General features: G+C 38.5%; 1 protein-coding gene across 1 annotated transcript in view; it reads right to left on the minus strand.

Moving 5' to 3' along the window:
• Window positions 1-460: 460 nt before the first annotated feature.
• Window positions 461-22,417, minus strand: part of LOC127637640 (ATP-binding cassette sub-family A member 2-like) — a 92,251-nt gene continuing 70,294 nt past the window's right edge. Inside the window, exons 21-50 of the mRNA XM_052118811.1 lie at window positions 20,837-20,995; window positions 20,514-20,694; window positions 20,105-20,317; window positions 19,798-19,994; window positions 19,471-19,650; window positions 19,058-19,233; window positions 18,287-18,407; window positions 17,874-18,155; window positions 16,643-16,855; window positions 16,441-16,543; window positions 15,507-15,832; window positions 14,753-14,966; window positions 13,914-14,019; window positions 11,723-11,834; window positions 10,696-10,756; window positions 10,428-10,602; window positions 10,199-10,314; window positions 9,972-10,119; window positions 9,757-9,880; window positions 7,978-8,110; window positions 7,764-7,884; window positions 7,499-7,677; window positions 6,690-6,831; window positions 6,278-6,412; window positions 4,346-4,449; window positions 4,169-4,261; window positions 3,955-4,057; window positions 3,586-3,723; window positions 2,093-2,302; window positions 461-1,304 (exon numbers count right to left, since the gene is read on the minus strand). Of these exons, the coding sequence (XP_051974771.1) occupies window positions 1,269-1,304; window positions 2,093-2,302; window positions 3,586-3,723; window positions 3,955-4,057; window positions 4,169-4,261; window positions 4,346-4,449; window positions 6,278-6,412; window positions 6,690-6,831; window positions 7,499-7,677; window positions 7,764-7,884; window positions 7,978-8,110; window positions 9,757-9,880; window positions 9,972-10,119; window positions 10,199-10,314; window positions 10,428-10,602; window positions 10,696-10,756; window positions 11,723-11,834; window positions 13,914-14,019; window positions 14,753-14,966; window positions 15,507-15,832; window positions 16,441-16,543; window positions 16,643-16,855; window positions 17,874-18,155; window positions 18,287-18,407; window positions 19,058-19,233; window positions 19,471-19,650; window positions 19,798-19,994; window positions 20,105-20,317; window positions 20,514-20,694; window positions 20,837-20,995 (4,601 nt within the window). The 3' untranslated portion in view covers window positions 461-1,268. The remainder of the gene's footprint in view (window positions 1,305-2,092; window positions 2,303-3,585; window positions 3,724-3,954; window positions 4,058-4,168; window positions 4,262-4,345; window positions 4,450-6,277; window positions 6,413-6,689; window positions 6,832-7,498; window positions 7,678-7,763; window positions 7,885-7,977; window positions 8,111-9,756; window positions 9,881-9,971; window positions 10,120-10,198; window positions 10,315-10,427; window positions 10,603-10,695; window positions 10,757-11,722; window positions 11,835-13,913; window positions 14,020-14,752; window positions 14,967-15,506; window positions 15,833-16,440; window positions 16,544-16,642; window positions 16,856-17,873; window positions 18,156-18,286; window positions 18,408-19,057; window positions 19,234-19,470; window positions 19,651-19,797; window positions 19,995-20,104; window positions 20,318-20,513; window positions 20,695-20,836; window positions 20,996-22,417) is intronic.

Genomic DNA, 22,417 nt, shown 5'->3' on the forward strand with positions numbered 1-22,417 from the left:
TCAAAAAACAAGCAAAAAATTAAAGACAAATTCATACTTGTATTACATTACAGTGCAAACAGGCTAAACTGAAATTAGACTTTCTGAGACTTTATTCATAATAAACATATTTCAAGGGTTCTCATAAATACATTAATGAACAATGACCTGAATTCTGCCTATCTTTATTAAGAGTGACCCAGTTAACCTTTGGCTTCACAGTGATAGTGTGACACTTATGAACGTTTCTATTGACATCTGATACGGGAGCGTTTCAACAGACATCTGGAATTATGCTGTTTTTAACCATTAGCAATAACACCACTAATTCATATATATCTAGAGATTTTTTTTTAACCAAGACAGAAACTGGTTTCAATTACAGTGTCTACACAATTAATGTCAATAATCATTCATCAAATAAATGAGAAACCACTTTTTCAGACACAAAAGTCAGCACAAAACACTTGTGTTGTGTACAATCAATTACATAGCAGGGCTGGTTTGGTCCAAAAGGCCTTAGAGCGTCCAATGTAAAAACTTCAATGAAGCTGCACAGATACATTTGCATTCTTCAATTCAAAATAACAATAAATCTGTTCAAAACATTTAAGCATAGTCAAATTTATTCAACCCACAACACAACAGGCTTGTCTTTTTGCATGCTCTCAATGCAGGTACAAATAAACTAGGTCAAAGTAAAAAGAAAATGTACAGTTACAACTGTTTCAACTGAATATGAGCAGAAACAGTCATAAAAAGTCCACGTTCCAAAGGCTAAACTCAAACTGGTCTTACATCAGGAGGGATTATTATGTTATGACATCAGCACTACAGTTAAAAGACCTTCAACATTTGATCAATTTAATGATCGTACCACCATATTCAGTTTTATAGTGATACCAGTTCTATAAACCAACATTTCCATAATGCAAGTTTTCCATAAGCAATCCCATAGACAAGCTCTTAGTATCATTTTGTACCACATAACACTCTCTCTGCCCTGATCGTGTTCAGGCACTGACTGTGTCCACATCTCTGTTTGGAGTTCCCAGAAGAGCTGTGCTCTCACTCCTCTATTAAAGTGCAAATGGAAAAGAGCAACCCACTCACAGGCCAAGGGAGATGGATCCTCTCCAAGTGAGAGAGAGATAGAGAGAGAGAGAGAGAGAGAGCGAGAGAGAGGGAAAAGAACAGCATACAAATGTCTTTCACCGAACAGACACAGGTCTGAACTTGAGGCTTGTTTTGAACATCTCTCTGAAACTCTGTGTCTCTTAACAGCAATTTCAGCACAGAGTATCTGTATTAAAAGACAACTGCACCTGTTATTTGGGGTGGGGTGGTGAGGTGGGGGAGGAGAGAGAATTATTATGAACATATATTCTGGTATGTTCTATAATTCAGTTCAAGTCATTTATTTATTTTACCATGATTGAACATTTAATTGATATGAATGTTTTTTGTTTAAAAATACACACACACACACACACACACACACACACACACACACACACACACACACACACACACACACACACACACACACACACAGACACACACAGACACACACACACACTCTATATACTGTGTATATATATATTATACTCACACACTACCGGTCACAAATTTTAAACACTTATATAATAATATAATCTTTTTTTTCTTAGAATTTTAGAATAATAGTAAAGTCATCAAAACATAACATAAATGGAACAATGGGAATTATGTTGTGACTAAACTAAATCCAAACTAAATCAAAACTATGTTATATTTTAGCATCTCTAAAGTAGTCACCCTTTGCCCAGAATTTATATATATATATATTTTAGCTTTCCTTTTTGTGTCCTGCCAAAGTTAACATTTTAACTTATAAAATTAACATTGACATTACTGTTTATTACACTGCTTTAACAGACTTTCCTATTTTTATATTACAACAACTAGAATCTGATTCTGAATTCAGCAGAAGCTGTGTTTGGGCTCTCTTTTAATAAAACAACATTTCTGTATATATCAATATGATAAAGAGTTAAGTCTTTTGAAGCCTTTTTTCAAGTTATCTACAAGTAAAATATATTTTTAGTGTTTGTGCCTGTATTCAAAGTCTTACCCTCTCTTCCTCAAAGCTGATGAGTCCTTCGTCATCATCAGTCTCCAGTTCCTCTGGTTCTTCACTGACGAGGGCGCTGAGTTCTGTGTTAGCTGGACGAGGCCTGAGGATACTGAGCAGTCGCTGTAGTGGCGATTGGCCGCCACTAGAGGGGGAACTCTGTTGCTGTTCTAGGTTATCACTCTGCTTTTTTGCAAAGTTAACAAAAACCTGAACAAAGAATAGAAAAGAAGGAATAAGTAGGGTACAATTGGGCTAAAGGCTCCTTTGATATAATTTTCTCCCAAAACACTAAATATCATCAACTACCACAGTACTTTCCTAAACACATGTTTGTCTCTATACACTGCAAAATATTCCCCAAATCATTTGATATAATATTTAATAATTTAACAATGTTGCAAAGTTATTTTGCTAATGAATATTCTGGAAATCACAGTTATTTTGAGAGAAAATACTTGTTTGTTATTTTCCATTTTGTTCAAGGTGAACAAACAATGTTAAATATTTTTTCAAAAAATGTCCAATAAGTGAAAGGATAGCATTTGGGGTAAAAAGCCCCCTGTTGCAGGGGCTTAAGGCCCCCATTAAGCACATTGTTTTTCTTAAGTGGTGTGAATATATTTGTGATGAAGAATGTTCAAAGTGGACTCACATTAACTGATCCGATCACACCGGAGATTTATTTGTTTATAAAATACTTGAAATGTTCTGAAATGTCAAATGTGATTGAAATGAATGAGAAATTCTGCACCCTTTTCTGAAGTAGTTATTTGAATTTGTTACTTAAAAAAGCATCTTGCTGTCTCAAAACTATTTACATTAGTTGACAAATTGTGTCCTATAACTATTGCCCCACTATCTACACAATATCAATATAACCCCCTGGGGGCATTTTACACCAAGTAAGGGAGCCTTATGAATTTTTTATGAATTTTATTAAAAACAACTTTCTGTTGTTATTTCTTTTCACACAAATGATGTTGCTCCATCAATATTCAATAAGAGAAATGTATTACTTGAATCTTGATACGTGCACATTTTGTGACCAGAAAAAAAAAAAAATCTAATTTTCCTTAAGGTGTGCCTTTAGCCTCGTTGTACCCTACAGGGTTCCCACACCTTCTGACTAATACATTTCCATGATATTTCCAATCGTAGAGATTGCAGTCACATCCAGTAAAGTAATTTCTAGCCAAAGAGTTAGATAATAATGAGCATAATTACAAACAATTATATTGACTATAGACATTTTCATGCCTTTTCCATGACATGTAAAAAACACTTTTAAAATTCCCTGATATTTCCAGGTTTTCCATACAGGAGCCCTGTTTTAATACAAAAAACCCTGTTGAGTTTTTTATGCTGTACTTCACTGTCTATTTACATTTAAGACACTTTCATTATTGACATTACTCTTTTGTCATGATCATAACTCCAAGAACAGCAAGTCGAGAGAGCACTGAGAGGCTGATGTATATATATATACTCACATTGTCCAGTGTTGTCTGGCTGACAGAATAATCTTCGATGCTCAGCACCTCCACCACCTGCTCCATTTTGCTGAAGACTTGAGCCAAAGAGATGTTCTCCGACTTCAGCTGGTATTGAATCTTTGTGTGATGCCGCTCCTTAGGTGGAGGAATAAGCAGATGTTTACAATTTTTACTGCAAGTTAAGCACACTCAAAATATTTGCACATGTGTACTTAGTTTGGTCAGCATTGCACAACACCTTGAGTGAGCTTTTTAATATTTTGCAGCTTTTTGAGTTAAAAATACTTCATTAAAATTCATAGTCTTATATGACTATGATATCTTGCTAAATATGAAATATATACATTGCCAGTGAAGCCATTCTACCTTTAGTATGGCCTCTGGAAAATTTCTGTTGAAAAACCGGATCACTTCCTTGACAATACCAGTGGTCTTAGTGCGTACTGTGATCATGTATCCATCCCCAAATCTGCCAGAAACCGAAGGAGAGAAATAAAAGATTAACCAGTGTGGTAAATTATGCAACGCTGCACCCCTGGGGTCACATATTTAAATGGTCAGTAGCTGAGAATTTTCAAACCTGTTTTTGAGATGCTGGATGCTCCCCAGGCACTTGAACCTGCCGTTAACCATGATACCTAGTCTAGTGCACAATGCCTCACACTCCTCCATACTGGAAAACAAACACATCAGTAGTTTAAAGACCTTAGTAGTTACAGAGCTCTAAAAAAACATAATAACATTATAGTTGCCCCACCTGTGTGATGTCAACACCACTGAGCGCCCTGTCCTGATGATGTCAAGAATCAGGTTCCATAAGAAACGGCGAGCCTTTGGGTCCATACCTGTGGTAGGCTCATCCTGCAACAAAAAACAAGCATACGTTCTAAACAAGGGCTTCTCAACTATGGAAAGCTCAAGGGTCACAACGTTGGATACCTGTGGCCACACTCTTAATTTTGAAAATAATTAATATACAGTATATATACCTAGTATATGTATGTATGTATCTATATATAGACACAGTGTTGGGGAGTAACGGAATACATGTAACGGGAATACGAATTCAAAATACAAAATATAAGTAACTGTATTCCACTACAGTTACAAATTAAATCATTGGTAATTAGAATACAGTTACATTCAAAAAGTATTTTGGTTGCTGAAGAGATTAATTTGCATTTTATTGTCATTTGTTTCATTTAACATTTAGTCATTTCAGATGGAAAACATTTATACATATAAATGATGCAATCCAAAGTGCATTTGAACAGCAGTGAAACACTTTCTTATGATGTGTTACATTCATACTGCAGACAGAGATGTAAGTTTGAAGTAAGTTTGGAGCAGCAGAAATATAAATATACCTTGTGTAAACTGTCAGCGTTATGCTAAGCTAAAATGCTATTTCTTGCCATTTGACATGCACATGTTACAGGCACAATCATATTTTTTTTATCAAGAAAATTCACGTTAGATCATAATTTCTTTTTTTCTAGTAAGACCTTTGATGTTAGGGCAAATATCATATTCTTGATCATACATTTTGTATCGTTTTCCTGTAAAAATATCTAAAAATCCTTAAAACAAGATACATTTGATTCATCTTGTTTTAGAAACAACACTGCATAAGATATTTAGGTTTTTAAGAGAATGTATTTTTAACATGTATATTTTGTCTTACTGTACTTGCAGAGTTTTAATCGTCAAAACAAGTTAAAAAATATTCCAGTGCTGAAGAAGTAATCCAAAGTATTTAGAATACATTACTGAACCTGAGTAATCTAATGGAATATGTTACACATTAAATTTTACAGCATGTATTCTGTAGTGGAATACATGTCAAAAGTAACCCTCCCAACCCTGTGTATACAGTATACTACTATATATATATATATATATTAGGGCAGTCAATCGATTACAATTTTTAAATCAAATTAATTACATGGTGTCCCGATTAATTAATTAATAAAACGGATATGTTCAGTTGTCACTCACAAGACAATGCCAGCTAATAAACATTTTGAGTGTTCAACATCACACTCAAATGAGATATGTTCAAAAACAAGATAAATATATCCAATGTTAACACCAAAACTGCTCCACTGACAAGTCAAAATTATTTATTCACCCTCTTTAGCATTTTGCGGTGAAGTTAGCGCAATAATTAAGGTGTCTCAATGTCATTATTTTAAAATAAAGGATTTATTTTCCCTGTTATGACTGTTATAATGATGAGCATATTTCTCTGTTGAGCTATTTAAATGGGTTGGGCACAGATTTGCACTGATGAGTGGCTCTTAAGTGAGATTGAGAGTGTCATGTTAGATTGACAGACCACATGTGTGCACATACGGTTCCTGTGAACGTGAATGCAAACTGACAGCTGCTCATGTAACATCAGCTATAACCTACTCAGATATTCTTTGTTCTTTATTTCATTCATTCCTTTTGCAGATTATTTTAGCTCTCTAACTGTGCTGTGATTCAGCAATAAAGAGAACTACCATAAATACTCTTGAAAATGGACAAAATCCATACACATTTGATAAGCTATTGATAAATATTAACGATGAATTCATAATGGGGGCTGTACGTGGTGAAATGCTCTGTTCTAAAGGATGAAGCCTGCTTAACAAAACAGCTGAGGGTTGAAAACATTAAGGGGACAATGATAAAGAGATCTAACCAGAAAAATGAGAGAGGGGTATCCAATCAGAGCAATGGCTGTGGAGAGTTTGCGCTTGTTTCCTCCACTGTAAGTGCCAGCAGGTTTATCAGCATCCTTGGACAACTCCAACTTCTCCAGAGCCCACTGAACCACCTTCAGGACAAAGAGAGAGAGAGAGCGATATAAAAACATATGTGGTTGGGAAAAACACTAAGAAACATAAAAAGTGGAATAATTGATGACTGACAAGATGAACAATCTAACAATGAACTTCAAACAGCAATTAACTATAATTGTTTGCCAAGTGCTCTTCCACTGTTTTTCAAGCTGCTTTCAATAGAGCTTTCAGGAGCTCTGACTCATGGCTAAACACTTGACTATCAGTGATAAGTGCATGGCAACCATTTGCAGTGTGTGTCCGTGCGCTCACCCGTTCCTCATCTTTCCAGGGTATGCCGCGGAGGCGTGTGTACAGCTCCAGGTGTTCTCGAGCAGTCAGGTCATCAAACAGAGCATCAAACTGAGGACAGTAACCGATGCTCTGCTGCACATGAAGAAGCTCCCGCAAGATACTTCAGGAAAACAAGAGACTTATTTGCAAACTCATTTTTCAGTGTTAAAATGCTTGATGCAATCCCAGCTAAATAAGCAGAGACAAGTATAAGTAATCAATTGGTAGCATGATTTTCCTAAAAAGAATAAACACTGTGGTGATATTACTCTAATTGTTGGAGCATCCATCCAGCCCGACGAAGCAACATTGGTTCAACCAATGGAGTAAGTTTGCTCAGTCAATCTCCTCTCTAACTTTCACTTTCACATCCTTTTGCTTCTGTTTTTGTTGATTCACATTCTCAATGCATATGCCCCCTACTGGGCAAAAAATAACTTAAATATTGATCTGTGTCTCACCCACACCTATCATATCACTTCTGAAGACATTGATTTAACCACTGGAATCATATAGATTATTTTTATGCTAAATCGTGTGGTTTATGAAGCTTCAAAATGTTGGCACCCATTCACTTGTATGGGCCAAAAGAGCTGAGAAATTCTTTTAAAAAAATCTTCATTTGTGTATTGCCGAAGAAAGAAAGTCATATTCATCTGGGATGGCATGAGGTTAAATGATGAGAGAATTCAAATTTTTGGGTGAACTAGGTGTATCTTCATAAATACGAATATTACTGAGAGCACCTTTAATTATTACTATGCTATGACATCAGAGGTGGGCTGCACCTTTGTCCTTGGATAAAGGCCTCTCCCCCTGTTGTGCTCTCATCTCCTGTCAGCATTTTAAAGGTGGTGGTCTTCCCTGCACCATTCACCCCCAGCAGCCCGAAGCATTCCCCAGGACGGACCCCCAGACACAAGCGGTCCACTGCCAGGATCCGCCCCATCTTGCGAGACTTGTACACCTGTAAGAAGATGCGGTCTCTGAGATAAGGTCTTTTGAGGCCAGAGGGATTGTCACAGCTGAATGAATGTGAGTGGATTGTCTGACCTTGGTGAGGTTGTCAATCTTCAGCATGTCATTGTCAGCATCTCCTCTTAGCACTCTGCGTCTCTCACAGGCCACGTCGACATCATCGTCTTCAACTGGCTGACTGTTGACAGCCACTCTCCTTCATCGAAAAGAAAACAGTGACCTCTAGAACATTTTCACATTAAACTTTCAAAGAGCGCACATACATACACATACAAAACCACACACTCACTGAGCTTTCCTGAGGAAATTGTACTGGCACAGAATTGTGATGAGAAAGCCAACAAATCCCTCGATGGTCATTGCCACAAGTCCTCGTGTCACAATGTCCCATTCAAATGGAGATTTCACCTTATCAAACTGGCCTGCAGGGAAAAGAAAGCTTTTAGACATCTGAAAAGAGCAGATAGCAGTAAAACAACACAAAAGTACACAATTTTGCCAACATTGAGTTATGACTAAAATCAGGTCTCTAAGGGGTTTTCAAACTTGGGTCCGGCAACCCCCAAGGGGCCGCAAGAGGGTGCTAGTGGGCCGCAAAAGATGTCAGTGAAAAAAGTGTGAAAAATTTCAAAAAAAATATATTAAACAGTAAAATAGATAACATTTACCAAATTTGACATTGTGGTTTCATTCTCTGAAGACTGCTTTGAACTCATGAGATTAAAGGGATAGTGTACCCAAAAGTGAAAATTCTCACATCATTTACTCACTCTCATGCCATCCTAGATGTGTATGACTTTCTTCTGTAGAACATAAATACAGATGTTTAGAAGAATATCTCAGCTCTGTAGATCCATACAATGCAAGTGAATGGTGACCAAAACTTTAAATCTTCAAAAATCACATAAAGGCAGAATTTAAGTCATCCTTAAGACTCCAGTGGTTTAATCTATGTATTCTGAAGTGATATGATAGGTGTGGGTGAGAAACAGATCCATATACAAGTAATTTTTTTACTATAAATATCCACCTATGCATGTAGAATGCCATAGCCAAAAAACAAAAGAATAGGAATGCAAAAGTGAAAGTGGAGATTTATAGTTAAAAAAAGGACTTAAATATTGATCTGTTTCTCAACCACACCTATCATATCATTTCAAAAGATGTATAAAATCACTAGTATTTTAGGTTGAATTTGTGCTTTTAGACCTTCTGAGTTCTGGCCACCATTCACTTGCATTGTATGGACCTACAGAGCTGGGATATTCTTCTAAGAATCTTTGTTTGCGTTTTGCAGAAGAAAGAAAGTAATTCACATCTGGGATGCATGAGCGTGAGTAAATGATGAGAGAATTTTTATTTTTGGGTGAACTATCCCTTTAATTGTGATTACTCTACTGACAGCAATGTTTTTAACTGTACAAATTAATCTGCATATAGCTTTATGAAAAATATATTTCTTATTTATTTCAAAGAGTTCTAGGGTGTTTTTCCTCACCACTGTCACCTTTAGATTGTTCACTGGGGGTTGTTAGAAACTATTCTATGTAAAGCTGCTCTGAAACAATATTTATTGTGAAAAGCAGTATAAATGAATTGAATAATTTTTTTTATTTCTAGCAATAACAGTGGGTAGAAAAAAAATATTTTCCAGATAATATTAATAATATAATAATTAATAATAACTTTTGTTTTGGCTTTAGTACACTGATAATATATAAAAAATTATAATATATACTTCCATATAATATAAACATACTTAATTTTGCATTTTGCAAATTACTTAAATTTAGCAAAATTATGTCTTTATAAATATATTTCTATGTCTATATATTATATTTTGGAGGTCCTTGGCAACAAAGAGTTTAAAAAACTCTGTTTTTGACTATGACCTGTCCTGTGACAGACAGGTTTGTCTGAGTGTACACTCTCAAAACAAAGTGCAAAAAATTTCAGTAACAACAAATTCCTGAAAAAAACTTTTTTTTCCTCGCTTTCAGGCGTAGTAACAGCGTTTTGCCTTGATATGGCAGAAAAGTGCTCTGAGACAAAGAACACACAAACACACCTATCTTGGCGTAATACTCATTAATATACTCATTATAGGCCATCTCCATCAATCCATGACCCAGGTTATAGTTGGGAAAGATAAGGAAACAAGATTTCAGATAGCTGTTCACCAACTTCAGATCCTGTCATGTAGAAAACGACAAACATAAGTGATTGAATTGAAAAATGTAAATGTATTAAACAATAGTTTTACTGAATTTGTTTCTGATGTACCTTGTCACGCTCAAACAGCTGTAGGAGGAATGTGGCCACCGTGGCTGTGATGCCAATAAAGAGATTGATGACTATGAGGAAAACATACGCCGTGCTGGGCACCTCAAACCAGAAAGAGGCTGGATACATGATGGGGGTTATAGACCATCTAGAAAAATAGTGTGTGGAAGATTGAGGGGGAAACGAACAACAAAACTACCAACATTTTTGTATTATTTTGTACTTACCCATAAAGAAGGAAAAGAGAGAGAACTGCAGGGAAATTGGTAGGCGACGTGTATGCAGGAAGGTCGAACACAAACAGAATAAGGACACAGCATGTGGCTGGAACCAGGTAGTTCAGCTAGTAAAGAAAGAACAAAAGGATATCTGAGTGTAAACCAATATAGCCCTCAGGACGACAGTGCTTGTTTGTGCAAAGACAGCAAGTCACACACAGTGTCTCCTTCACCCTACCATGTCCCAAATGTAGTTTGCCAGCCAGTAAATGACAGGGTCACATCCACTGACGAACTGCAGGTGCTTGGCCTTAGTGGATTTTTCTGCCACCAGGAAGACCACGAAGCTAGCTGGCACAAAGGACATGGCCACGATGATGAAGATGGCAATAACCACATCAGTGCCCTGGAGCCTAGAATGAAAATGAAGAGCGGATGAGTAACTGGACATAAGAAATTAGTGTCTAAAGCTTGGAACAGAAAGTGGAGATGGAAGTAAGATTTACAGATAATCCAAAGAAAGACTGGCACTGGTCCTGTTCATGGGGTGATTGGTCACTGTGATGCCTGTAAACACACAAACACATACAGTACAAGGTATTCAGAAATTCTGAATTAAAAAAACCTATCAATTAATGAGTCAGAGTTTGAATTAATTTAACTGAATTTGAATTAGCAGCAATAGAATAAATGAAGTCGTCGTTTATTAAATATAAATACAAATAATCAATATCATCTAATATTTCTGAAAACACCTCAAATATTGCGTATACAACAACATGTTTATGGTAAATTCATGTCGGAAAAATTTTGAAAAATTAAATAACAAAAAAGTCTACTTCTGCATCCTGTTTACTACCTCAATTTAAATTCAGGTATTGAATAAATTCCTGGGGCTAGGTTAGACCATCATGAGACAGGTTAGTTTTACCCAACTGATGTTGTTGCAATAGTAATCCCTCTCGGTATGAGAGGAACCGCAGGTTCGGACATTTGGTGCATGTGCTTGGCAAAGCAGCCACTGGTGCGAAGCTACTATCTGTGGGATTATGACTAAATTCCTCTCAGTCAGAATCCCCTCTTAAAGTAACAATACAGCAGCAGCGCAATACTCCGATTGGCCTGGGATAGCCGGAACGCGAGGTTCAATCGGAGTACCGTGCTGCTGCGGTATTGTTACATTAAGAGGGAATTCTGACTGAAAGGAGAGTAGAGATGGTTAAGATGTGGCCGGGGTACGGCCGGATGAGTGCCGCCCCTCTCCCTTCACGCACCACACGTTTGTGGAGAACCTGGTGCTAAATTACTTGTAGACGACCTGATTCTTGGGCATTCTCAATTCAAATCTGAATGGTGCACAAGCCTGTTTTCAGGCTTTTCAAAACTAACCTTGTAAAAAAATAAAATCTATATAAAGTTGTGGACTCTAATAGGTTCTAAAGAAATCTCTTCAAAGATCAGTCAATCAATGTGTTCAATCCATGTTTGTTTGTTAACACTGCTAGCAAGTTATAAAGTCAGAGAACTTCTCACCGTATGCAGCAGGGTTTCCTTTACTTCTGGGCAGACTGGCTCTGAGGATGGCATTGTTGAGCACATTCAGGTAAGTGGGCATGCTGTGATATCCTTTGTTGTTGTAAAGCACCTGGCGAGAAAGACATTTTTTTTTTACTAAATAATATATATATATATATATATATATATATATATATATATATATATATATATATATATATATATATATATATATATATATATATATATACATACATACACACACTGACCAGCCACAACATTAAAACCACCTGCCTAATATCGTGTAGGTCCCCCTCGTGCTGCCAAAACTGCTATGAGCTGTCGAGGCATGGACTCCACAAGACCTCTGAAGGTGTCCTGTGTTATCTACCACTAAGACGTTAGCAGCAGATACTTTAAGTCCTGTAAGTTGTGAGGTGGGGCCTCCATGGATCAAACTTTTTGGCCCAGCACATCCTATAAATGCTCAATCGGATTGAGATCTGGGGAATCTGGAGGCCAAGTCAACACCTTAAACTCTTTGTCATGTACTTCAAACCATTCCTGAGCATTATCCTGCTAAAAGAGGCTACTGCCATCAGTGATTGCCATTGCAATGAAGGGTTGTACATGGTCTGAAACAATCTTTAGGTAGGTGTTGCATTTCAAAACATCCACATGAATGCCAGGAACCAAAGTTTCCTGCAGAACATTGCCCAGAGCATCACACTGCCTCTGCCGGCCTGCCTTGTTCCAATAGTGCATCCTGCTGCCATCTCATCCCCAGGTAAACAATGTACCCGGCCGTCTACATGATCTAAAAGAAAACGTCATTCATTAGACCAGGCCACCTTCTTCCATTGCTCCATGGTCCAGTTCTGACGCTCGCATGCCCATTGTAGGCGCTTTCGGCAGAGGGCAGGGGTCAGCATGGACACTCTGACCAGTCTGCGGCAAGCTGCAATGCACTCTTGTGTTCTGACACCTTTCTATCTTGGCCAGCATCAAGTTTTTCAGCAATATGTGCTACAGTAGTTCTTCAGTGGGATCAGACCAGATGGGCTTGCCTTCACTCTACACATGCATTAATGAGCCTTTGGTGCCCATTACGCTGTCCCCGGTTCACCGGTTGTCCTTCCTTGGACAACTTTTGGAAGGTACTGACCACTGCATACTGGGAACATCCCACAAGACTTGCCATTTTTGGAGATGCTCGGACCCCATCGTCTAGCCATCACATTTTGGCCCTTGTCAAAGTCGCTCAGATCCTTACTCTTGCCCATTTTTCCTGTTTCCAACACATGAAATTCAAGAACTGACTGTTCACTTGCTGCCTAATATATCTCACCCCTTGACAGGTGCCATTGTAACGAGATAATGTTATCCACTTCCCCTGTCAGTGGTTTTAATGATGTGGCTGATCAGTGTGGGTGTATATCTATATATAAATTAACCATTCTTTTTACAAAAATCAATCAAATGTAAAGGACTAGTTCACCGGAACATTCTCTCATCATTTACTCTCCACCATGCCATCCCAGATGTGTATGACTTTCTTTATTATGCAGAACAGAAATTATGATTTTTAGAAGAATATTTCAGCTCTGTAGGTCTATACAATGCAAGTCAATGGGTGACAAAATGCTGACGCTCCAAAAAGCAAATAAAAGGCATCATAAAAGTATTTCATACGACTCCAGTGTTTTAATCCATATCTTCAGAAGTGATTTGATTGGTGTAGGTGAGAAACAGATCAAAAATTATTTTCCCTGTCCACTAGGGAGTGATATACATGAATAATGTGAATCACCAAAAACACAAGCAGAAGAATGTGAAAGATAAAGTTGAGCTTGACTGAGCAGTCAATACTTTAAGTCCTGTTTCTCACCCACAGCTACCATATCACTTCTGAATACATTGATTTAACCACTGGAGTTTTATAGATTACTTTTATGCTGACTTTTTAGGGACCTTTTTTGGCACCCATGTACTTGCATTGTGAGGACCAAAAGAGATGAGTAATTCTTCTAAAAATCATAATTTTAATTTAGCAGATGAAAGAAAGTCATACATACCTGGGATGGCATGAGGGTGAGTTAATGGTGAGAGAATTTTCATTTTGGTGAGCAATTCCTTTATAAAGAAGCTAGTGAAACACTAGATTCTGGAGAATGAAATGTATATAAAAAAAGTGAAGATGTTCTCTTACCTGTGAGGATCGTCTCACTGCTATTTTGCGCACCATAGGTGGCGTCTTTCTCCCGAAGGATGCTGGAACGGATTTCTGAATGTTGCCTACAGTGAAGCCTCCATACCTACATGACAAATGTATAATTAAACAGAAGGCAGTATTTAAAGGATCATATCATGAGAAATAAAAATAGATATTTTCAAATGTATGTTTTAAAAGTGCTTGGTGTACCATGTACACTAACTTGTGTAAAGAGGTTGTATTTGAAGGATGATGCAACGCAAACTATATTGGACCCAACAGCAAACTCGCGAGGGAGCAAGGTATCTTATTACATATGCAAAGAGATTTGATTATTTGAAATTTTTCCTCCCCTATTTCTCCCAAATTTGGAATGCCCAATTCCCAATGAGCTCTAGGTCCTCGTGGTGGTGTAGTGACTCGCCTCAATCCGGGTGGCGGAGGACGAATCTCAGTTGCCTCCGTATCTGAGATGTCAATCTGCACATCTTATCATGTGACTTGTTGAGCGCGTTACTGTGGAGACACAGCGCGTGTGGATGCTTCACGCTATTCTCCGCAGCATCCACGCACAACTCACCATGCCCCCCACCGAGAGCGAACCACATTATAGTGACCATGAGGAGATTAACCCATGTGACTCTACCCGCCCTAGCAACCGGGATAATTTGGTTGCTTAGGAGACCTGGCTGGAGTCACTCAACACACCCTGGATTTGAACTCTCGACTCCAGGGGTGGTAGTCAGTGTCTTTACTCACTGAGCTACAAAAATGAATCTCATTAAGAAAAGTAAAACGACAAAAAATATGACCCCTTTGACATCTTTTCAGGTTACCTGTGTAGTCTGAGGCGATCAGAGGTGTAGAGCAGATATTCTGACACATTGCGGCCTGTGATGTCCACCAAGATGTCTCCAGTTACTACCTTCATAAGGGGCGGTCGGCCCCCGACTCCACTGGGGCAGGAGAATCCTGTGCCCTGCATAGAGCAGATGCAGCGTACTGGCTCCCGGATAGTCAGAGGCAGTGTAGGGGGAGATGTTGCCATTTCTGTACAATCACAGTGAGAGAGTTGCCTTTTCAAATGACTGAAATAATCTGTATTACACAGCTTTATGGAAAAAGACAAAGTCGGCATTCAGGAGGTTTTCGAAAAAATTATGCAGGCAAAACACACAGATTCACTTTTAGCATCAGTCAGCATGCGTCACACCTTTTGTCAAGGAACTACATTCAGTCTTTGCTAATATCATCTCCAGAGGTACAGAGGTGCTGTTTCACTTTAAATGTATAATATGCTGAGCTTTCATTAAAATAAAAATAATTAGCACATTTACCCATACACCAGTTTGCAAAATCTAACTTCGCGATCTGGCGGTATTTACTGGGACTGAACAGCATTGATCCACCACATGAAATGGCTCTTTTAAAATTAGGAAAGTGTACTTGTATACACTGTGCGTGTGGAAAAATGTCCAGTAAAAATGTTCTTCTCCATGATTTAATCATCATTTGATGAATTGCTTCTGTCATGATCACTAGAAAATGTACACAAAGATCTCTTTTAAATTAAATTCTGTAATCTCTGACCTCGGACAGTAGTGGGGGGAGCGGCAGTGAAGTTCCAAAGGCCATCTTCAAAATGCGCCTCTGGGTCATCTGAGGGGGCAGGAGAGGGTGGCGGGGGCACAAAATTCGATAAAGGCACACCCTGTGTGAAAGAATCCAGGCACATAGAGTCAAAGTAACGGGCTGCCAGAGTTTTGGAGTTGTTGGCATAAGGGTTTAAGGTTTGAGCTAGTTGGTCCAGAGTGCTGTTAAAGGGAGTTTTCAGTACACAAGTCGCACCCACTCCAGATGGCAGACGAAGGGTGTTAACAATCTTCTTTGGGCTGGCATCTGGAGACACTTTACTCCTGGAGGAGAGGTTGAGAGCAAAATAAACTGCAAGATCATAGTCTTCAATGTAATTTTAATACAAATACTGAATAATTAAGATAAATCTTATTGCAACCAACTAGCAATGAGCGGTCCAAAAGACTGAGACCATTAGAGAAGATATTTCTATTTCAAATTTTTATAATATAATTATATATTACAATATAATATTACATAATATTAAAAATACATTGCAACACTGGCATGGACACATTCTTGCTAAACATGATAATCCATGTTATTCCAGCATGATTTCAGAATGTTCTAAATAAATCTGATCTTTCATACAAATAATGATCAGAAAATTAAAAATCTTAAATATTATATACATTTATTATAGAAAAATAATAAAAACCATATGATTATTTTCACCCAAAAATTTATATTCTCATAAATGCGCATACGAGGGCTGGTGAAAGTGTAGATTTATAGTAAAAAAGGATTACAATTTTTGGGTGAACTATCCTTTTAAACTTTGTATATTTCCAGGTTTAAATTTAAAAAAATAATTTCAATGTGGTCTCACACTTCTGGACTCCACTGTATTTCTTGTGTATCTATGTTGTAAATGGACCCAGTGTCTGACCTGTACTGAAGTCTGTCTTCATTGGCATAAGGGATGAAGTTCCCACGAGGTTGTGTGTAGTTGTGATACTGAGATGGAGACAGAATGAGGGGAGGAAGGTCACCTAGAGAACCAAAAGAAAGACAGTTACTATAGTCTTCATTGGAAAACTGCACATTTAACATTGTCAGTTAACAAGATGTATGTTGTCTTTTCATCTTACCAATCTCAGGAACAGACAGAGCTACAGTCATAGCCACACAGACAAAGAAGGCAGGCAGCATAATCTGGGAGAAAATTCCCTTGGTGTTCCTCTTAGCGCAGTGAAACCTTTTCACTATCAGCCCGTGAAACTGGCGAAGTTTAAGCCACCAGCCCTCGAGTTTAAAGCTGCCCTGACCCTCCAGTATGGCCATTTCAGGAGATGACTCTTCATCTAGAGCACAGACGGATGAAGAGTACAGTATATATTACTCTCATCAGTAGGTAAGCCTGTTATTTTTAACCTCCAGGCCCTTCAACGATGTGCTCATCTCACAAAGACTCTGCTTTGGCTTTAAGTGTCTAGAAGTGGCAAACGTTATCAGACAAACCTTACTTTCTAAAAGCCTTTTAAATACTTAACCACACAAGAGTCCGTTGCTAGGAAGCTCCTTCCCAGTCTACCAATGCAACTACAAACTGACTTATTAAAGGGAAAGTTCACCCAAATATTTCAATTCTGAAGACTTTTATTGTGCTTTTTGGGACTTAATAGCTCCTGGTGCCAATCCACTTTCATTGTATGTAGAAGGCTGGCTTGGAAAATATTATTTTTGGGTGAAATTTCCCCTTTAACGAAGAAAGATGCCTAAAATGTAATATATTAAAGATCCCTGCACACTTCCTAAGAAACTGAAGAAAGAACGGGTGTGATGTCATTTAGAACAAAATCTTGCCAAAAAGGTGTTTTATGTTCATTTTGGTGGTTAATAACTTTTTGGCAAGGGGAAGTTTCAGGAAAATGTCTTACCGGCTGCTTAACGTTCTAAATTACATTGGTCCATGTCATAAGTAGCTGACCTGGAACTCCACCTTCTTTGAGGCTGACAGCTAATTCCCATTCAGTCATTTAAGATCAGTCAACATGAATAAAGTACAAGGTTGTGCAGAGTTATTAGGGAGCTGAAGCGAATTTACCTACATCTGTATGATCATTCATGTAGATACATTTTCCCAGAATGTGTTATACGATTTGTTTTTAAATTAGTCTATGAAAGGAATCAAATCTTATCGAAGAAGTGCCCATTTAAAAATGCCTCCCACAGCAGCGTGGCTGGTGTCTGAGTGTTCTCAAACAGTATTTTGTTGCTCAGCTGTTTCAAACTTCTTTTTGGCTCTAAGCGAAGAACTAAAAAGCACTATGATGTGAGTGTGCAAGGAGCCTTTATTAACTCATATCCTCTTTTCCTCACCTCTGAGACTGGCTGAGTCAGGGTCCTGACCATTGTCAAACAGTGGGCAGTAGTCTCCATAGAAGTCAGTGTAGAGGCCCCCTTCATCTCCTCTCACGGAGCCCAGGGAGGAGCCAGACTGTAGGGAGGCCTGGCTTGGACTCATCCTGGAGGACATCATCAGGTTACTGAGCTCCACTTCTGGCCGAATCACAGCACCAGCTGGGACCCCTTCACACTGTGGTCCTTCAACGAGATTAGAGGGCTTCCCTCCAGACACTCCTCCAGGAGAGTCCTTCATATCTGACACAGAAAAGAGAGAGACAAAAAGATAAATGGAAGTACGAACCAACCAATCCATCAACCAACATTAAAATACAATTGCTGATCTCATGGCTTTCAATGTAATTAATCGACATGTCTTCTTCGAGCACCTGCATCGCTGTTTTCCAGTGATAGATCCTCTTCTGATACTTTCAGAAAGACCTCCTCCAGTGTGGTGTCCATCACACCAAAGCTGGTTAATGCCATGCTATCCAAACTCTGCTCCAGAGCCTGAGGACAGAGACCCAACATTTGAGCCATTAAGTCCCAGACCAAATCCAAACCTTTTCCAAACCAAGTACCAGACCAAATCCTTACAAGGCAACTCTGTTGAAAAGACCAGCTTAACTAAAATTTTACATGCTGGTCCATTGTGGTTAAAGTGATTGTGATAGAATATTCACTCATTTGTTATTCACCCTCATGCCATCCCAGATGTGTATGACTTTCTTTCTTCTGCATTGTGAGGACCAACAGAGCTGAGATATTCTTCTAAAAATCTTCATATGTGTTCTGCAGAGGAAAGAAATTCATACGCACCTGTGATGGCACGAGGATGTGTAAATGATGAGAGAATTTTCATTCATGAGTGAACTACCCCTTTAATACTGTTTAGGTGCTTGTCTGACTGGTGGACCAGAATAGCCATGTTGTTACCAGCAAATCTTTCTGATGAAGCTGATTGAAGTAATGCTTACTGGTGAAGCTAGTCAACAAGCATGGTAGGGACACTAGCAAGCCCACATCCAAAACACAACATACTTGTGACCAGCAATGCTGGTCTTTTCAACAAATAAGTTAGAGTTTACATAATATCAGGTTGTTTCTTTACAGGTTTACAACATATAAGAATGTGTGTGCACAAATGTGTTTGTGTGTACCTGAAACAGCCTCTCGAAACAGCCTTTCTTTACAGCCTCTGAAGGCAGGATGTAAGAGAGCTCAGTGTTGGAGTCAGACACCAGCAGACAGGAGGCCACAAACTGACGGATGAACTGTGTGACTGTGCTCTCTGAACATGGAGATATCGAAGAGGATTGAGACTGGCTTGACTGATCTGAAAAGAGACAGAAACATAATGTTGGATAATGGAGAGATAGGTCTAGACAGTATAGAGCAGAGGCATTAAGTGTGTATTTTCTGCTATATTAGTGTCACCATATGGAATAGCACAAATAATATTTGTAAAGATTTCAAACAGGTTTCCCAAATACTAGCCCCATCTGCCATTTGTCGGACAACTTTCTAAGATTAAAGAGCCCACAAACGAAGAGACACGTATCCACACATTTACCTGCAGTGTATGAATCACTCTGTTTCTTGACAAGGGTGAGTTTGTAGCCATCTCCATATGTGCTTTTAAGGAACAGTGGGGAACCACAGCACTTAAGCTTCCCATGAGAGATGATGGCAATACGGTCTCCCAGCAGATCAGCCTCGTCCATGTGATGAGTTGAGAGTAGGATAGTGCGGCCTACTCACAAACACACAAATTTGCAGTGGTAAACTGATTATTTCCAGACAAATGTGAATCTAACTGAAACTGGTGAATTATTGAAAGGTAATTGGAAACAAGAGCAACATTTTGTCAGAATGTTGTGATTAGTGATGAGAAGGTCACCTTGTTTATATTTAAGGATGAGGTCCCAGATGGCTCGTCGGGCATACGGGTCCACTCCTGCTGTGGGTTCATCCAAAATCACAGCCCGAGATCCACCCACAAACGCAATAGCCACTGACAGCTTCCTCTTCATTCCTCCAGACAGAGTCTGAACCAGACTGTGGCGCTTATTGGACAACTCTAAATCTTCTATCATCCTGAGCATTCAAACACACACCACCAGAATGAACTTTATGCATATGAGTATGGGTAATAATGGGTTAAAGAAAGCCAATCACGAACTGGCAAAATATGTTTATTAACCCACTTGTCCATCTCCTTTCGGATGTCTTCCTCGGCCATCCCCTTCAGACGTGAGTAGAACCAAAGGTGCTCCTCTACACTCAGTTTGTCAAACAGGACATTGTGCTGGGGGCACATGCCCAGATTCTGCCTGATGCGCTCCATCTCTGTGCGTATGTCGTGACCATATATTGTCGCAGAACCAGAGGTGGGCGGAAACAGTCCTGTGAGAATAGACCTACAAGAGATTCATAGGACAGTAAGTCGATTTGCTGTAAGAAGCATCAAATTAATATACATTCTATAGGCTGTCCAGTTTTTAGGTGAAAGGACACGGGTCCCATCGTCAGCTTTACTAACAGGCACTGCATAGGAGCAGAAGGGAATATTAGCACCTCAATATGTTACAAAACACAGATATTTCTCACACTCACATAGTGGTGGTCTTGCCAGCCCCATTGTGTCCCAAAAAGGAGACAACCTGATTCTCATGCAGGTTTAGGCTCAGCTTGTTCAGGGCCAATTTGCTGCCAGTCTTGTAGACTTTGGTGAGTTTGTCTATGCACACCACCAGCGGCAAGTGACTGGGCTCTTCTTCAATTCCACGAGTTTCATCTGAGCAACAAACAGTCATAAATGTAATAATATGCTTATAAATATCTCTACAAATTGTACAGAACTGTTCCTAGTCCCAAAATGTGTGCATAACCAGTCCCAGTATCAGAACACAGAGCAAGAAGTGTGTAAAGAAATGTACCTGAGTGTCTGTGTTCCATAGCACAAGCCTGGTCCTCTTCCATTACACTCAGTCTAGTACCACCACTCCATGGCCAATCCCATGTCTCAATGCGTCCACTACCAAGCCAATAGGATTTCTGCAAGGGAAAGTACCATGGGCGGGGTAGTCCGTACATCCCTACAGGGAATAAAAGCATCGGGAAATTAAAGAAATCTGGAAGTAGATACAGAACATGTATGATAAATTCACATAAAGATGTCTGTATAGTTTCTTATTAGTAAGCATAATTGAGACTAAATAATTACATAATCACACACAACAGTGCATACTTAAAGGGATAGTTCACCCAAAAATGAAAATTCTCTCATCATTTACTCACCCTCATGCCATCCAAGATGTATATGACTTTCTTTCTTCTGCAGAACACAAAGATTTTTAGAAAAATATCTCAGCTCTGTAGGTTCATACAATACAACAAGTGAATGGTGATGAGACCTTTGTAGCTCCAAAGATAACATAAAAAAAAAAAAAAAAAACATAAAATAATCCATATGACTCCAGTGTTTAAATCCATATCTTCAGAAGCAACATAATAGGAGTGGGTGAGAAACAGAACAATATTTAAGTAATTTTTTACTATAAATCTCCACTTTATCGTTCACTTTCAGTTGTGAAAGTGAAACTACACAGGCACCACGTGTGAATTTCAGATGTAACAGTGAAAGTAGAGATTTAGAGTAACAAAGGACTAACATTTTTCATCTGTTTCTTACCCACACCTAGTACATAGTTTCTGAAGATATAGATTTTACCACTGGAGTCATATGGATTACTTTTATGTTTTATGTTTATGTGACTTTTGGAGCTACAAAGGTCTGATCACCATTCACTTGCATTGTATGGACCTACAGAGCTGAAATATTCTTCTAATAATCTTTAATTGCGTTCTACAGAAGAAAGTCATGCACATCTGGGATGGCATGAGGGTGAGTAAAGGGTGGGAGAATAAAATTTTTTGTGTGAACTATCCCTTTAAGAGTGATGTACTTTCATATTAGGTTTACAACCCCAATTCCAAAAAAGTTGTGAAAGTATGAAAAATTCTGATAAAAACTAAAATGTGTGGTTTGTAATTTATACTCACCCTTTGCTATTTTGAAAGCTCTATAACTACACGTTATATGTTTTACCCTGTGAATTTAATATATTTTCTTTTTTTTAAATGTACAGTCATTTCAAATCAGATGATTGCAACACGCTCCAAAACATTTGGGATAGATGAGTGTTTACCACTGTGAAACATCACCATTTCTTCCTATACCACTTATTATACATTTGGGCAGTGAAGACACAAGTTTGTTAAGTTTAGAAAGTGGAATTTTCCCCCATTCATCCATTCATCCATTATGTAGGTCTTTAACTGCACAACTGTACGGGGTCTTCGTTGCCAGATGGTGTGCTTAATAATGCGTCATAAATTCTCAGTTGGAGACAGATCAGGACTGCAGGCAGTCCTATCGAGCACCCACATGCTCTGTTTATACAGCCATGAACATGTAATCCAGGCAGTATGTGGTTTGAAGTTGTCCTGTTGGAAAA

Source organism: Xyrauchen texanus, chromosome 4, assembly GCF_025860055.1.
Source record: "Xyrauchen texanus isolate HMW12.3.18 chromosome 4, RBS_HiC_50CHRs, whole genome shotgun sequence".
Taxonomy (NCBI): Eukaryota; Metazoa; Chordata; class Actinopteri; order Cypriniformes; family Catostomidae; genus Xyrauchen; species Xyrauchen texanus.